Source organism: Labeo rohita, chromosome 9 (genome assembly GCF_022985175.1).
Source record: "Labeo rohita strain BAU-BD-2019 chromosome 9, IGBB_LRoh.1.0, whole genome shotgun sequence".
Lineage (NCBI taxonomy): Eukaryota > Metazoa > Chordata > Actinopteri > Cypriniformes > Cyprinidae > Labeo > Labeo rohita.
Window position 1 is genome coordinate 25,391,626 of NC_066877.1, and position 18,612 is coordinate 25,410,237.

General features: G+C 36.3%; 1 protein-coding gene across 5 annotated transcripts in view; it reads right to left on the bottom strand.

The window, feature by feature from the left end:
- The window catches only part of sema5ba (sema domain, seven thrombospondin repeats (type 1 and type 1-like), transmembrane domain (TM) and short cytoplasmic domain, (semaphorin) 5Ba), a 229,475-nt gene that overhangs the window by 48,232 nt on the left and 162,631 nt on the right, over window positions 1–18,612 (bottom strand). For all 5 annotated transcript variants that reach the window (XM_051118512.1, XM_051118514.1, XM_051118510.1 and 2 more), the window contains 4 exons: window positions 17,038–17,100; window positions 14,368–14,466; window positions 14,067–14,280; window positions 8,363–8,648 (listed from right to left, as the gene is read on the bottom strand). In XM_051118512.1, coding sequence (XP_050974469.1) covers window positions 8,363–8,648; window positions 14,067–14,280; window positions 14,368–14,466; window positions 17,038–17,100 — 662 coding nt within the window. The remainder of the gene's footprint in view (window positions 1–8,362; window positions 8,649–14,066; window positions 14,281–14,367; window positions 14,467–17,037; window positions 17,101–18,612) is intronic.

An 18,612-nucleotide genomic window follows, 5' to 3' on the forward strand; every position in this document is an offset into this window, starting at 1 on the left:
AGTTTCAGAAGCTGTTGAAAGTGACAAAGAAAGGACAGAGTTCTGTCTTGTTACCCTGAGAAGAGTCCCCTGAGATTTCAGCATGTCCAGAGGCAGAGTTTAGAAGGATGCCAGAAGCTCTTTTTGGACCAGAGCCATATATATATTTTTGGACTAAGTATAAACTGCATTACTGCTTATATTTACATGCAGCAGGTGTTCAACAAGGTCGCTTACACTAACAAAGTCTCATTACATGCTATGTATAGCCCTTACCACTGGAAGTTCAAGTCTTCCATCTGTGACAGCAGGTGACTATGATGGGTACAGTAGATTGCATAGCTATAGATGTCACCAGTTGCAAGCATGGGATCCTCTGAGGTCAACTGAGACTAAAATTGGGAAGTTATTCTTGTTATCCAATTCATTGTTGTGTGCTGTTGAGACCGCACATAAATGAGCAGCAATAACTGTGGCGGTAACGGCGAAGCCACAGACAGATGGGCCCACGGGCAGAGCTCCAGGAGTGGGGGCTCGGCCTGCCAGACGCTCGGGCTCTTGTTATGTGGCCTGGTGAGGCATGGACTTGAAGAAGATTCAAGCATGGTTCTGCAGCTCGACTCTGGGGACTACATATGAGGGGTTCAACATGGAAAGTTAGCGTGGTAAAATGAGAGGCTCTTGGCAGTGCATCTCAAAAGGCTGGTGCACAGATGAAACACAGGCTCTAAACCGGTCAGCCCTAGGCTGCGAGGACAGAGCAGGCTCTGACAGGACAGCCAATTATCCCAAGCTATTTCTCCTCTTTCACTCTACATTCAAAAGCAAGACTCTGAAACTTTGTTATGAGAAACTACAAGGATTTGTTTTTTGACATTTTACCTCTATAGAGATAGGAAACCGCTAGTGAGCTGCTTCCCTGCTGACTGCCTATATACAGTAGGGAACTGCTTTTTTTACGCAGCAGCAGAATACAGTTGCCAGTCTTGGTACATTTACACGCAGTTTGATTATATATAAAAGCGACACCACATTCAACAACCAAACTAACTCCATTAAAATTTCAGGACTCAAACCCACTAGTTCTCTGCCACATCATACAGTGCAATCTTCTAAAGGTTTTAGATCCAGTTGCCTACTCTTTCTTATTCAGTCACTTTAAGGCTTGTTCACACCAAGGATGATAACTATAAGAATAAAGTTTTAAAAATCGCTCTAACTCCTTTAGAATAGACAACTACACCTGTCATTTCAATTCAAATTATAATTCGACTTCTGGGATGTGACCAATTCATATCAAAATTAAACTAGAATTCATAATTTAAAGTGAGGTAAATCTGCTTCAGTTCAGAATTTTGCAAAACACTTGTGACTTTGGTAATTTGGACATTAGTCATGGTCACATTATGAAATGTTTTTCTCCAATACATGTAGATCAAAAGTACTAGCACCCATAAACATTCTTATGAATAAAATATCTGTGAAGCATATTCCCATATTCATATTCACATTTTTAGCACACCAAGGTGACTACAAACGTGAAATTGTCCAGCCATGACTAACTGGAGTATTAAAATTCCTTTCCAAGGAGTATAAACAGGAGGGAACACAATGGCCGAATTTCCTTAATCATCCATAACAATGAGTAAAACCAAAGAATATAGTTCTGATGTTCAGCAATGGATGCTAAAGCATTGAAAATTTCCATTTCCACCATCAGGGCAATAATTAAGATGCTCCAATCAACTGGAGATGTTACAAATCGTGTGCTTATATCATCCTAATGCTCAGTGAGAAGGATAGTTTGTGTGGCAAAATAAAAAATAAAATAAAATAAAACAAAATAAAACCAGGTTTTATGGTCAGATAAAAAAAAAAAAAAATTTGGCACGCATGAGATGAGTTTAAGGGAATACACAGGGATAAAAAAGTACACAATGCCCATGGTTTAAATACACTGCTGTTTTTCTGCCTGAGGTCCTGGACATCTTGTTCAGATACATTGCATCATAGATTATAAAATACCAAGAGATAAAAAAATCTAAACCTGAATGCCTCTGCTAGAAATCTTGTAGTTATAGTTGGATTTTCCATCAGGACAACGATCTAAAACAAATATCACAATCAGCACAAAAATGGATAACTGAGCACAAAATGAAGGTTCCTCCATGGCCATCTCAGTATCCTTACCTGAACCCTATAGAAAATGAATGGCTTGAACTCTAGAGAAGAATGTACCAACATGGACCTGGGAATTTGAAGGATCTGAAGAGATTCAGTATGAAAGAATAATCATATTTACCGAGGGAGCTAATAATTCTGACCTCAACTGTATGTTGTCAATGTGTAAACATAGTCCATAAGTACTCAAAATCTCACTAAAATGAGGAGCTAAAAATGAACTTGAGTACAACAGCGAGTGCAGTGTATGCATGTTTGAGCAAGGTTTACAGTATACATACATACATAAAAATGCATAAATGCACTGTCTGGTCAAATGACGCATACCTCAGCTAAGTCACAGTGACGTTTACTGCATTTATGCTTGTGCAGATGTGACTTTCACACAGATGATGGTGCAGTTTTTAAGGCTGTTGAGGTGTGTAAAAAGTAAAGTACAGAGTTTGGTCCTATAACCCTTTGGAAAGTCACCTACTCTAGCAAATCCCATGACACGCTCAGTATAACACGCAACATATGGGGACGAAGTCTTCTCACTGTGAGAGCAGATGACTTCGGAGCTTTCCAAGCAACACGTATAGTTGATCACATGCTTATTTAGATGAAGTCATGTTGAGTTATGATGACAGAATAGACAATATGACAAAAAAGAACAGAGTCATTTGAGGTCATCTGAGAGGTCCATAAAGTTGATTTAGATATAAAGTAGGACAGCACTCAAGGGAAAAAGGGGGTGAAAAAAGAAAATACATTACTTCAGTGTTTCAACTTCAGTGAATACCTGCATCGCAGCAAAAAAAAAAACACAAAGAGCCAACTCAGCAACCTTCCACAGCCAGGACTGAGGCAAGATTATTAATAAATATTTTTACAGCATAATATCTGCCCTTGTGAAAAACGTGCACTCATGCATTTGCTTTAAAAAAAAGAGTAATAATTATCAAAATCATATAGCTCATTAGTGATGGGAATAAGGGCGTTATAAATAAACGACATTACTAATGCCGTTATTTTTTCAGTAACGAGTAATCAAACTAATTACTGTTTCCCCGTTACAACGCCGTTACTGTTACTAACAATGAAATGCGGCGTTACTAACTTATATATTTTTCAGTTCATCTGAATTGAAAACACGTGACATTCTACTCTATCTGGAATTATGTGTTTCTATGGCAACACTATCAACGCAAAAGCTCTTACATGTTCCTGAACTCGTAATTACAACTTGTAAACTCGGAATGTTTTTAGAATTACGACGAGATGTACCACTTGACCGCCATCAGGTTCGTTTTTGGCACTACTTAGGCGCTACCTCCGAGTCTGACAACATGGAAAGCTATGAGTAAAATGTCACGTGTTTTCATCTCGGAGTCACGATAATTACGACATGGCGTGAAGGCAGTGAGAAGGGTATTCCTGCACAACCGGAGGCTGCAGTTTCAGGACCGCATTTCTAGGACCGCATTTCTAGGACCCTATAGGTTTTTTTTTTTTTGTATTATTTTATTTATTTATTGTATTTATGTATGTATTATTTTAATAGCGCTTGCTATTGTGTATGTTATTATATTTTAAAGAAATATGTAGTTGGTTAATTGTATACACTTAATTATTGTCCTAACCAACTCCTAACCCTTAACATACCCTTAACATTGGAAACCCGACTGAAATATTTAACCTAATTTATTTCAATATATTCGATATATATTCTGGTTTTAAATTCAGTTTTCTTGTAAAGAAAGACTTGTATCTTTGCGAGACTTCCGTTCATTAGCTGCAGCACAGCGATTCACGTCTGATGTGTGACACGCATAAAGTGCAGTAAACGGTAAAACAATTGCGCTACAAATTAGTGTGTTTATTGGTACATTAATAAATGTAAGATAATTTGAATACAAATGCTAGTTTATAACATTCAGCAGAACAATGAACTGTTTTGCACAGCTAAATAAGCTAAATGGAGATTGCTGACACTGCCTCGAACACAAGTTCACACCAGGGCTTACATTAAAAATAAGATGGAAAGATAAAAAATGAATAGTTTTTGTTTTATGCTTGAATCAGGTCTCCTCTAGATGGCGCTGTCACAAAAAATAGGGTCTTAGAAGTGCGGTCCTAGAAGTGCGGTCCTGAAACTGCAGCCTCCGGTTGTGCAGGAACATACTATTGAAGGCAGCATAAGAACTGCCGGTTTCTAGTAGGCGGAACTAATGCGCAAACGGCAATCTCATTGGCTGGCGCTCACCTATTATCGTCCCTGTTTTGATTTCAGCAAATCAGTTCGAGCGAACGCAGACAACTTGATTAATATTCATGAACCCAGCAGCTCATTAATCCGTAGTGCATTTTATATTGTTATTGGTAGTAGAATTCATAGTAGTTTTGTTATCTTATCAGTATTATTTTTAGGGTTTTTTTCCTTTTTTATAGAAACACTAAATGACAAACAATATCTTAAGCACCACCACCAGTGCTAAGTTCAGTCAGCATGATAAATATGCATTCATACACGATTATTCTAATTACTAAAGTTCTAATTACTAAGGTTTAATGCTAAATTATTATAGTATCATATTATAATGCTTGACTGACTGATGCTATATGAAGAGTTCAGACGCAAAACCAGCTAAAAGCCATCTTGGTCAAAAACGAGACAATGATACTGAGTGAATGCTCCTGACACATAGGCCTAGTATACATCCATCAAATACTTTCACTTCAAACTCGCTAAATTCCAGCCTCAGCCCAATAAGAAGTACCAGTACTTACATCATAGAAACCTATACAAAGTAGTCAGAAAGAAATGTTAATTTTAAAGAAAAGCGTCAGATGGATGTAGAGGCTTTTACATCTAAATTCTTCATATGTACTGATATTTGTACTCATATGTAGATAATTAAAAAGCTATAAACATTTAATATTAGTCTGGTGAATAAACAAAACAAAAACAAACAAATACTAGCCAATGGCGATTCTATTGCCAAGGTGTCTATAGAAGGTATAATAATTTTTTGAATTTGATAAGTGTCTCTCACATTGTCCCACAGCAACATTAAAATACATTATAGTAGATTAGTGTACAATTTTTAACAATAATTATTTATTCTATTTAGTGTCCATTTCATTCATATAATATATTTAATATTGGGGACATCCAAGTTATCTAACATATTTGAGCATTTTTTTTTTAAAAAAGTAACACAATATTTACTTTCCCTGGTAATTATACTTTCATAATGATGTAACTCAGTTACTAACTCAGTTACTTCTTGTGAGAAGTAACTAGTAACTATAACTAATTACATTATTATTACATTTTAATATTATGTTAAATATTTACATTTAAATATATTACACAATATTTAAAGTATTGTGTTTGGTGTACCAGTTTTACAATGCAGCAGCATAACATCAGTTTCAGACCGATGAAAAACAACAGAAAGCAAAATCCCTTAATACCATCGCCTCCATACATCTACATGAAAGAAATATGCATGGAATAAACTCGAAGTGAAGATTCGTGCTACGGGGTACAAAAAACTCATTTCAAGGTGGATTTTGTCTTGCTGCATCACAGTGAGCGAAGAGATGCACTTGGCTGTTATTCTGTATTTGTTGTAATTCAGGCATGAAAGTGTGTGTATTCATGATAGACGTATTCATTCACACCCGCAGATCTGTTTTCCAGAGAGGTTGTCTGTCGTCATATTAACTGCCAAAAGGCCTGTTCCACCCAGTTAACCTGCAGGTGATTGACACAAATGAGGGTGATAGCTATTGCTTTAAAAAGTTAATTAAAAAAAGCAGAAAATAACTACTAAAAGAAGAAACTGCTTCAAAATACTTGGAAACTTCCCTCATACAAAAACGTACGATAAGGGAAAATGTCCGGTCAGCCAGTACCAATTACAAAATAAACCCTGAAAGGCTCGTCAGGAGTTAATAAATGAATCCTACATTTAATTAAATGAGAACAAAAAGACCGCAGAGTGATATATGACACATTTATCTGGCACAGTACAGAACAAGTCAACTGTCCCATTAAATGCTCATTATTGGAAAGATCTGACCACCAAATGCTGTGATTGACTCATCAAAATCAAGAGAGCCATGTAGTAAGTTTTATAAAAGCAACAAGAGAGAGAAAAATTGTGATTTTAGCCATTACAGCAAACCAATTTAGAAATCTGAGGTCAATTCACTGCAAAGTGCAAGCTCTATTGCTTTTATAAAACGCAGAAACAGCAATTTAATAAAACATTCCAATGTTCCAGTTAAATTTATGAGCAAAAACGATCATAAAACAGCAGAGGAGCCTGCGCCAAACAATGAAAAGCTTATATATGCAGGTTACTTTGTTTAAAAAAAAAAAAAAAATCAAAACAGGGAAAGAAAAGGTCTGTATATAATATCCTTAAAAATATATATTAGACAGCCGTTACTGTCTATAGGCTCAGTATGAGGACATATACTGTTTTGACACCTTCAGTGTCAACTCAATGAAAGTACACACTCACACTGCCAATACCTCAGGACAAACTACTACCAACACTTTCAGGCATTTTTGGCTGCTCTCTTGCATTCTGTCTCGCTCCGCTCCTCCCATGCCCGCCCTCCCAGTTTTGCAGCCCCAGACCCCAGGGAGTATTGCTTAAGGTGTTCAATTTACCACAGACAGATGGAGACTCTGTTGCTCTGATTGCATTACCATATTCCGTTCCTACTGGGGGAGTGAGTGAAAGGGGACAGGAAAAGAGACAAAAAAGAAACAGATAAAATGAGGGAGAACGAGAGAGAAATATAGGGAAGGAGAACAAGAGATGGAGAGTATTCAAATTTATATACTGCCATACTACTTCTCGTATATTTGAAAGCCAGCTTGCAGTATGCATACTGTAGTGATAGATAAAAAAAAAAAATGTTGGTCCACCAAAAATTTTGAACATGGCAAGATATGAATGTGCTGCAGAAGAAGTGCTTTATGATGGTCAGGAATAATTAAAATTTCATTAAAAAGATCTATTAAGACCAGCTGGTGCCATTATTAGCTGTTAATTCATAATGTTATAAAATCATATTCTTAGAAAATACTTTGTTAGCTAAGTGACTTGCAATTAAGTGCACAAATATACTTGTTAATCTAGCTAATTTATTTTCTTGTTCTTATTTGTAACAAAGGTGGATGTGATGCAGCATATTCCTATACTACTTTCTAAGATCTTCTCACATTTCTTGAACACCAAAACAGACTTAACCTGTTTAGTTCACTTCCAGAATAAAAATGTACTCACCCCACTAATTTACTCAACCCATAACATTTAAGGTGTTCACGCCTTTCTTTCTTCAGTCGAAAAGACATTTTAGAGGTTTTTGAGAAAAACATTTCAGGATTTTTCTCCATTTTTGCAAAGCATGCTATGAGCAGTGCTTGATTTGTAAATCGGAAAGTGCCGTATAGGTCCCAGAACGTGCACAGAACGTGCTTGTAGGCCTCAATTTTAAGTAATTTGGTTAATATAAATATTGTGGCAATAATTACCATTAATTTTAGGCTACTCACATTCATTTTTAAATAACGCATTCACAATAAATAATGAATGTTCAATTCAAAAAGGAGAAATGTGACTAAAGTCAAGTAGTTTGCATCACTGGATTTTTTTGTGTTAGTCACAAATAATGTTTACTGATATTGCATTAATATAAATAGCATAGGAGGGCAAAAAAAGACTTTAACTCTGGATTCATTCAAACAGCTACTGAACCAAGATGTCCACCTATAAATATATATATGATCCTGGACCACAAAACCAGAAGTAGCACAGGTATATATAGTAATAGCCAACAATACATTGTTTGGCTCAAAATTTTCTGTTTGGATCGATTTTTCTTTTATGCCAAAAATCATTAGGATATTAAGTAAAGATTATGTTGCATGAAGATATTTTGCAAATTTTCTACTGTAAATATATCAAAACTTAATTTTTGTTTAGCAATATGCATAGCTAAGAACTTTAAAGGTGATTTTCCTAATATTTTGCACCCTCAGATTCCAGATTTTCTCAGCCAAATAGTGTCCTATCCTAACAAACCATAAATCAATGGAAAGCTTATTCATTCAGTTTTTAAAAAATACTGTATATATTGATATATACACACACAGACACAATTATGCTGACATTGTGTGTTAGATTACTAAACCTACACATTGGTGGTGAAGATGCCATAGATGAGATCCTGTTCGGGCAGATAGAAGGTGCTCTGTAGCTCGTTGTAGTAGAATGGGATCTCTCCCGATCGTGAGCAGTTGAGTCGGGCCTTTGTGAAGGTGGTCCACGTATCCTCCAGCAAGAAGCGGCCTCCTATGTCATTCTTACACACCCGTGCCACCCGTGAGTAAACCGTCTTACCGCAGTCGTGTTCCACTGCGTTTTCCCTCAAGAAGAAGAAGGTGAAAAGACCCACGTCGTAAGCCGAGATGAAGTGAGGCTCTGAAGGAGAAGAGAAAAAAGCGTGGCTAAACACCTTACAGGCACAACAAGCATTTCAAATGAGTACATTTATAGCAGGACTCTCAGTAATGCAGCATAAAGTGGTTTAAACGGCAAAACAACGAGCAAACTGGCCTGCATCCCTGTTCCTTGAATTTCTTAGTTCCACTCTTTTTTAATATCCGCTTATTCCTGCCTAGGACTGGAGCAGAAAACTGTGTGCCCATGCAAAAATTATTCTGGATGCAAAAAGCTGTCCCGTTGGTCCAGGTGCCACTGGTCTGGATTGCATTAGTCAGAGTTAATATCGCACACTCTGAATAATGTCTTACCCCCAAGGCCAGTTTATTCCCCAGCCCATCCAGTAATGCATGCCACAGATATTCACCTGTAAATAGGCATGACTATAATCACTGCTGGGGCCATCGCAGCAGTTTACGAGAATGAGATTACTGTTACGCTGTGAAGCCCAGGAGAGACATCAATGGCCACAACTGTTTTTGATTCAATTTTAAACACAATAAATACCAAATCTCAAGGGACACAGACTCAGAAACAGCCCAGAGAAAACAAGCAAAACAAAGCAAAAGAAAAAACTGCTCTATTTGCATAAACTGACTGCAACAGAACGATATCCAGGTCAAAACTGGACTGGACCTTTGTGTATTGTACCATATGCTGGTCCAAAAATCACAATAAAGCACAATTAACATCCCACATGACTGTGTACTATGTTCAGTACTTTCATTTGAAACCACACAAGCTTCTGTGCGAGAAACAGTCAGAAAATCATTTGTTAAATAACCCTAAATGCTAGGGTAAAACAGGGCTAAAGGCACCCCGGGGGAAAAGGGGCCTTTATTATTTAGATATTATTTTCCTCTAAACCACTAGATGGCAGAAAAAAGTGGCGTAGTACTTTCCAAAACATCCACTTTTCAAGATACATGTGCAAAATTGCCTGATCCTTAACAGCATAAAGTCGATTCTGTGCTTCCTTGAGCTAATATTTGATGTTTTTAAAAATGTTGTAGATTTGAGTAGCCAATGAGAATCTCAACAATTATTCAATATATCTTCAGACAAAGGTCTTCTTAATGATTTTTAGGTTTGTTTAAGATAATTAAAGCAGCAGTTTTTAAATAATGAATGGATATGTAAAAGTATGGTATTTGGGGTAAAAAGCACCCTGCTGTTGGGGCTAAAAGCAGATTTAATTAATCATAATTAATAGAAGGCTGACTTTTCATTTGTTGACATGACATTGTTAGATTCAGATGGTAAATATCATATATTATGTTGGGTGTCCATCTTAAAGATAATCACCATGTTTAGAATTAAATTTAAAATTTAAAAACATGCTATTAATCATATCATATAATAAAATATTATTTGTTGTTACTACTGTAAATCTATATTAAATTATTAAGGGATCTCCTTCAGTGATTTCAGAATCCTTACATTTTAAAATGATTTTGTTTCTGTATTTTAAAATATATATTAACAGTTTAATGACAATATATTTTGTGAACAAAAAATAATTTTGAACAAGTATTAACTTTAACATTATTAAAAAAACCAAAAACTTAATTCTATAAATTCTATAAATTACATATAAATATATAATTTTAAATTTTCTGCCGCTAATAAAAGTACCATGGTATTATTATGTTTGTGTAACTGTACCATGCTAATGCCAGATTCAGATGTATATTATGGCAGTATCATGGTTTTTGAACACCATGTAAACTAAGAAAATATACCATGTAAACACAGTCAGTGTAAATCTAGGGTCAACAAAAGTTTGGGGTCAGTAAGATTTTATTGTTAAAAAAAGAAATAATGCTTTACTTTTATTCAGCAAGGATGCATTAAATTAATCAAAAGTGACAGTAAAGACTTCAAATCAGCATAGGGTCATTACTGTTTTTACTTTATTTTTAGTTAAATAAATGCAGCCATAGTAAAACAGAAAAAAAATACCATGGTAAAACCATGGTATTAACATCTGCTTCCAATCCTGCATTTTAAATGTGAATAAATGATGACTGATGATACATTTTTATGAATAAAAAGAACAAAAAAGTACTTTAGCATTATAGTATTTGGATATGGTATTATAGTCACGTTTGCATTTATCTGGTACAACATGAACACACTAGTATATAAATATTTATTACAGTATACAGTGCACAAGATATATGCTATTACCCTCCAATGCCTCACTGTAACATGGTAAATTTTTTGAGCAGTGAACTTTTAAAAAAAAGATTGAATTCTCTGTCCAAATGCATTCACAAAGACTGTTGTTGTGATCAAACAAATTCTCTAGCTTTCAGTTTCAATGAGACATCATAACTACATTTCCACACAGATTAGGGTAAAGAAAGTGGTCAGCGAGAGACAGTGAATACCAATACTAATGCATTCAGCACTACAACAATTACTTCCCAGCAACTGCATGAATTCATCAAGTGATTTTACTAAGCTGAAACTGGCAGGGTGTGAGTGTGCTGATTTGTGAGGGACTGAACATGACAAACGGTATTTTCCTTCCTCCATGCTAAACGTAAATACTGCCTCATTTCCACACCGCCACTCCATCAGGGGTCCCTGTATGTGCGCGTGTTTATCTGCGAGCCGCAGTCAGGGGAAAACACTAAGCTGGGAAGTGAATTACGAGTCCCAATAAGCACCAGAGGAGAGAGGCATGTGCTAATAGCCACGCTGTTGCCGATGATGATATTTCTCATTGAATCAGAGCTGTGCTAAAACAATATCACATCTCACTTCGGGTACGACCCCACATGGACTCAGTGCTAAAAAAACAAACATTTAGTCAGCACCTGCCATGAACAATATAACAACAGTCTGGATGGATTCAATTGTGGACCTTTGAGGTTCACACTGTTCTTCACTGACCCCCACTTGAGAAATACATTTGTAATTCACACCTCATCTCTATCGAGTCCACATCCTGCTAACACACGATTGAAAAGGTTAGCGGATTTACTTTGGCTAAACTGAAAAAAGCAATTTATTAAAGAGAAATGGTGTTCAGTTGTGCAGATACTAGCAAACTACCTGATAATGTTGCTACCAATTAGCCAAATAGCTACTTTAGCTACAAATAGCGCTTTTTCTTTCTTCTTTTTATTTTTTAGCTAGCTCACAATTTATGTTTTACTTTGGCTAAACTGTGAAAAGGCATATTTGAGGAGAAATGTTATTCAGATGTGCAACTATTAGCAAACCACTTGATAATGTTTCCACCCTTTAGCCAAATAGCTACTTGAGCTACAAATAACACTTTTTTTTTTAACTAACTCTCAATTCATGTTTTAAATTCATGTTTTACTTTGGCAACATTTTAAAAAGGCATATTTGAATGTTATTCAGTGGTGCAATTAGCAAACCGCTAAATAATGTTGCTACCCAGTAGCCAAATAACTATGTTAGCTGTTTTTAGCTAACTCACATTTGAAGTAAAATGTTATTCAGTTGTGCAACAATTAGCAAACCACTCGATAATGTTGCTACCCATTAGCCAAACAGCTACTTCCCTGGTGAAAAAAACAGCATATGCTGGTAGGTCGGTTTTGATGCCGGTTTAGCTGGTTTATGCTGGTCCTTAGCTGGTTTATGCTGGTCCTTTACTGATTTATGCTGGTCCTTAGCTGGTCAAGTTGCTGGTCAAGGACCAGCATAAACCAGCAAAGGACCAGCTTAAACCAGCATCAAAACCTACCTAACCAGCATCCCAGCATCAAAACATACCTACCAGACATTTGCTGTTTTTTTTGCCAGGGTTTAGCTACAAATAACACTTTTTTTTTTAGCTAACTCACAATTCATGTTGCTACCCATTAGCCAAAAAGCTAACTCACAATTCATGTAATGTCAATTTTCATCATTCAGTCTTCTCACAATGGATAAATGTCATTTTTTCATGTTGAATATTCTCTTTCACTTTGAATTATGTCATATAATGGAAGTAAAATAGCAATTCAGACTAACTTTAAGCTTTCTTGTGCTGATTTTGTTCAAATATGGTCAATATACGTGTTAACAGACTGGAGGTAAATGCGCAAGCTTCAATAATCTTGCTTCCTTCTTTTTGTCTTTCTTTCTCCTTAAGTGTGAACCTACAGTGGAACTACAGGCCGACTGAGTGACGTGAAGCGTTGCAGCTGCAATTTCACCCTCTCTCGGTCATGAGGAATAATTACACTGCTGGATGCCTGAACGTTCGTCTCCTCCACCCAATCCTAACTCTCCAACCCTTGTCTATGTCCTTCTCCTTTCACCTCAGCTACCCTCTGACATCTCCTCGGTGGAGCCTCACTGTATAAAAGCTCTGGCATCAGAACTTTCTGCTTATTCCGTTTCGACTGGCGTTGGATGAATTTTCTATGGGAAAAGGCACAGTGTCAGCAGCTGGGAGATTATTGACACCTTTTGACTTTGTGCAGGAAGTGTGCTGAGTTTCGTTTGTCTCTGTGTTTGACTGGTTCCTCCCCTGACAGGCCAGGGCTGCTTGAAAAAACTGCCTTCGACACAAAAGATACAACTGTGCAGCTTTACTTTTCTCACTTTTTGCTAGGTATCATATAGGAACTTGTCATACTTTATGCACTTACAGTGGGTCAGAGCACACATGGAACAGGGTTCATTACTTTATTAAAAAAAACATTACTTAAAATAAATGTTAATTGAAAAAAAAAAAGTATTTTACTGCAGCTAGTTGCCAAGGTGATATTTCTAATTTTTTTTTTTCTCTCTTTCTATTTTTTAGTTTAAGTTACTAAAATATCCAAAACTAAAACGAATAAATAAATAAAAATAAATAAATACCTTATAGATGTATTTTATACTATTATAGTTTTTATTAATATATTTTTTAAATATTTTTATTTATATTTTTATAATTTCAGTTTTTTATATTTAATTTTAGTTAATGTTTTAGTAATTTTACTGTGTTTTTTTTTTTTTTTATTAGGTCTATACAGTTTTTTATTTTACTACTGTTATGCTAAACGAAAGTGAGAAATGATGCCTTGGCAGTGACTACATATAAGTACATAAGTGTATTTTTTTTTTTTTTTTTATTTTAGTTAATGTTTATTGTACAATTTTAATTGTAGGTTTAGTTGATAATAAACCTGCAGATGTTTCTCCTAAAATTTGTGTAAATAACACAAATGAGACGATACAGTAAGAGTATACAGCTGAGATCATCGGATGATAAATGTTTGTCCAAAGGAAAATCAACCATTTTCATTTGAAGAACAACATTCAGCAATTTGCTTGCACATTAGTAGGACAGAAATGGGAAGGGCATCAAAAGAAATGTCAAAACTTTTCAGACGATCCCTGGAATATGAGACTATCAGACATGAGATGATGAGATTAAAGTACCATTAAGCCATTTGGAGTTGTACTGGGCGGTCCGCAGGGGCGGCATTCCTCCTAGGCTGCGGTAGATGACGGGGTCCCGGCCAGAGAAATCGATGACCGTGGCGGCGTACAGCTCTCCGCTTTCGGTCACCACAGCAGTCGAATTATGACGGGGGTCATAAGGGCAGCGGGCCACTCCGTTCACCCTCTCCAACACTCTGCTCATGTTCCCTGCCTGAGAGCAGTATATGGTATAGATCTCACACACGCACACTTTGATAAAAGCTCCAGTTTAGTGCTCATTTTACTGATAGATGCTTACCTCTCTGGTGATGCAAAGCGGCTGGAAAGCATTGGTACCGCAGGTGATCACCTCTGTCTTGTTGACAAGCAACACCCGGATGTAGTTTTGACACTCCACCTACCGGAGCAGATGCACATGACAGTATGACAATAGCAGTGGGATATATAAAATACTGTAATACTGCACTCAACTTGAAATATGTCATAAAAAATATATGCAAATAGCAGTTTGCTACATTGCTGTGGCATCAATTCACTACGTTCAATGTTTAATTTAATAATTTGGTGAAAATCTCTTCTCTAAAATTAACTTTTGGCAGCCCCATCAAATAATAAAATGAGAAGGATTTCAAGAAAAAGAAGTTTCAACAGACACTGGTTCATGAATCATAGTGGAGATAGAAACTCTAATTCAGGCACATTGCATTGTGGGATTCAGTAAATCAATTATTAATCTTTGTTAATGTTTGTTAATAAAAATACAGTTGTTCATTGTTTGTTCATGTTAGTTCACAGGACGTTACCTAATGTTAACAATCACAACTTGTGATTTTAATAATGCATTAGTAAATGCTGAAATTAACATCAACTAAGATTAATAAATGCTGTTGTTCATTCTTAGTTCATGCTGACTAATGTAGTTAACTAATGTTAACTAATGAACCTTATAGTGAAGTGTATTTTTTAAAATTAGAAAAAGTTTTTGTAAAAAGTCTCTGCTCATACAGGTTGCATTTATTTGATCAAAAAATACAATAGGATTATGAAATATCAAGAAAATACAATACATAAATATTATCACTGTATAAAGGGGTTTTTAAAGGGGTCATCGGATGCAAAGTTCACTTTTACATGTTGTTTGAACAATAATGTGTGTTGGCAGTGTATGTACACACCTACCCTATAATGATAAAAATACATGCAGTGGTTTTTAATTAATCTGTAAAAATAATATCCCCTTTTCAAATCAAGCCATTCTCAGATGTCATGAGGCCGCTCCCAAGATAGCTTAGATAGATTGACATGAGCGCCTTACCTCAGTTAAATCAGCTGTAACAGTCTGATCACCATTGTTTTCGATGCTGGAGCAGGGATGTAAGTTAGACAAGAATATCTCTGATTGAGCGATTGAGGTGTTGTGTTGCTGAATGTAATAATGAACGCAGTGGTCGTCATTTACTCCCGACATCTGAGCCGCTGAAGACACAGTGGATTTGTTTGTTCATTGTGTTTGTGAAGGGAATGAGCCTCCCGATCTACATAAATGCGTCTAAGTTCGCACAAATCATTCGTGATCCAGCTTCACCTACAGCAGAAGTGAGTATAAGGGGTTTTTATGAATCCCTGCAATCATCTGTCCTAATAACATGCTAGTTAACACGTTTTGTGGCTAAATACGGCTAAAGTAAACATGCTCGTCACTCCACAGAGAGAAGAGAGGGGTGGGGCGAGCAGGGCTCATTTGCATTTAAAGGGACAATCCATCAGAATGGGTTGATTTTTGCAGAGCTCATTTTGACAAGGTAAAAGCGTGTTTTACACTACCACTGAGAATTTTTAACCAAAGCATATTATAGACTTTTCATTAAGACCCTAAAGAATCATATCAACTGGTGGAAAATGGGCATCCGATGACCCCTTTAAATATTTTTAGACCATGAAACTATTTTCATTATTCTTTGATGAATAAAAATTTCAAAATAACAAAACAAAATAAAATTTATTTAAATGCACAGTTTTTAACAATGTGTGTTAACTGTCACCTTTTATAAACTGAATGCGTCCTTGCAAAATAAAATTATTGCTTTCTTTCATAATGTATTACTGACCCAAAACATTTGAACGGTTTTGCAAACTGAAAAACGAAATCCAGTCCACCCAGAGGGAGTTGTTGTGGGATTCTTGCCCAATCCTTTTGGGACTTTAAAATGATTTTAGAAATGATTAACATGCTTTCTGTTTCCTGTGTGAGCACTTACGCTTCACCAAAGAGTGAGATTACGTCAGCTTTCACTTGTACTACTACAAACCAAAAATAATCCCGTCTAACACTGGATCAGCGAGTCACAGCATCAACCTTTTTGTGCAGCTGACTGTAAAAGTGACAGCATTTCAAACAGGGAGGGATGTGATAAGCACCCTAATGCCACTGAGGCATAAAGCCACATGGCCTAAATTAACAGCTAAGGAAATAGACTGTGATTTGTACTGTCTACTCGAGATGAGAACTGCCAGCATGTTGGTTTATAGTTCACCATTTACTGAATAAGTGAGCAGCAGATCAGTCTAAGCAGAAGATGTGCACCAAGGCAATCATGGCACTGCTCTTGTTATTGACAATAAAAAGCTAGACGGGAAAAAGAGTGAAGTTTTAAAATCAGAAACTAGTTTCAGTGTTGGTTAAGAGTGGTGTAAAGAACCTGTCTTTAGATCCATTCTAAAGCGCTAAGCTTTTTCTGGCAATGGTTTGATCTGCTAGTGGATTTTTCATTTTGCCTTTCACATTCAGCGAATGATACGCTCAAGAAAGAAAATACTGACCTCTGGGCTTAAAAAATACTGAATAAGTAAGCTGAACATATTGCCCTCCCACAAACCTCAACAATACCCGACCCCTCCGGCCAATGGGCTGTCAGCGTTTTAAAAGAAATGTGCCTATTCAACAGAGAACCTGGGGGTTTAAAGTTACCTCCGTCTTGCCTTTGCTTTGACAGGACCTCCTGGTGTCTTCGTCTGGGCCCCATTCCGTTGCCTAGGAAACCAAAATAAACCCCAAAAAGTGACTTGCCGTGATTCGCAGTTGCCCAGCAGCTGTTTGCAATAAAGCAGGAGCCAGGTTACGCAACTGTTGATGATGATATTGCATTTAGCCAGATGCATCAAAAGACATTAACCTTATTGTGGTGTTTATTGTGTAAACAGCCGATAAGTGGGCCAGCGGCTTAAAAGGGTGAGGTAACTAGACAGTTGGAAGACCAGATGCAATTTGCATGTAAATACCATCCCCTAGTTTCATTCAAGCACGGAGACCTCGTCGTCTTCTCTCTTTTTTATTTTTTCACCAGCACAAGCCACTCCATTTTCCTCTGCCCAATTATGCCCCCTTAGAGCTGCGTGTCCAGCCAACAATAATAGAGGCAGCACTTAAAAACTCCAATCCTGCTGTCTTAAGTTGGGCATGAGCACAATCACACACACTTTCACAAATTATTCGGATATGAGCACAAAGCTAGTACCTTTGTCTCTCAGCTTGAGATCCCATTGGTTTCAGATCCTGATTGAAACTACAAATAGTCCATTCGTTAGTATGGACCACTAACGGTGTGAGAAGGTCTGCAGGAAATCTTCGAAACATAAGAAACCCTTCGATGTGGATAAGCTGATAAAGCTGATGGTAATTGGTTTAGTGTATTAATAGCACAGTTTCTTGTTACATGACCTGTCATGCTGTGGCTCAAGAGAGCCCTGACTGATGGGACTGAATCATAATCATTCTGAACATATGAACCTGGAGGAATATTAGATGGCTAAGCAAGCAGGAAGAGAAATAGATGACTTGATCACATACATTTATGAACAGCTCCAGACACGAAGTTGGTGTGCTTAAGAGAGATTGAAGATATTCTAGGTTCGTCTTTCCCACAAGCCAATTAAAAACAGCAAATATAGCCCATAATGCTGTATTTGGATTTGATTAAATTGACCATTTTCATGCAGATTGGATAAGCGAGACCAAGAATGACAATGACGTCAAGATGAACTATTATGCCCAAAAGTGAAATTAACTTTCGTCAGACTAAATGGAAAGGATATATCTTTGATGCGATAGGTGGCGCAATGCACCTTTAAGATTATATATTATCAGAGCTGGGTAGATTACTTTCAAATTGTAATCCGTTACTGATTCCAAATTACATCAACATTTTTTGGTAATATATTTAGACAACTTTTTGAATACTTTTGACCTAACTTGTTTAATCACATTAATTTAAATAACATAATCTTGTACAATATTAATATAATACTATAATAAAGAAAGAAAATATATTCCATTTGTTGTTATTAACAACATGAAGTGCATGAAACATTACCATACATTAAGGTTTTCCAAACTTAAAAATTATAATAATAATTCATTGCTATTGTGTGAATAACATGTAATCATGTAATCAAAAAAAAAAAAATAACTATAGTCTGATTACAAGTATTTTAAAATGTAATATATAATAATTACAAGTATTTAATTTTGGAATCTGATTACGTA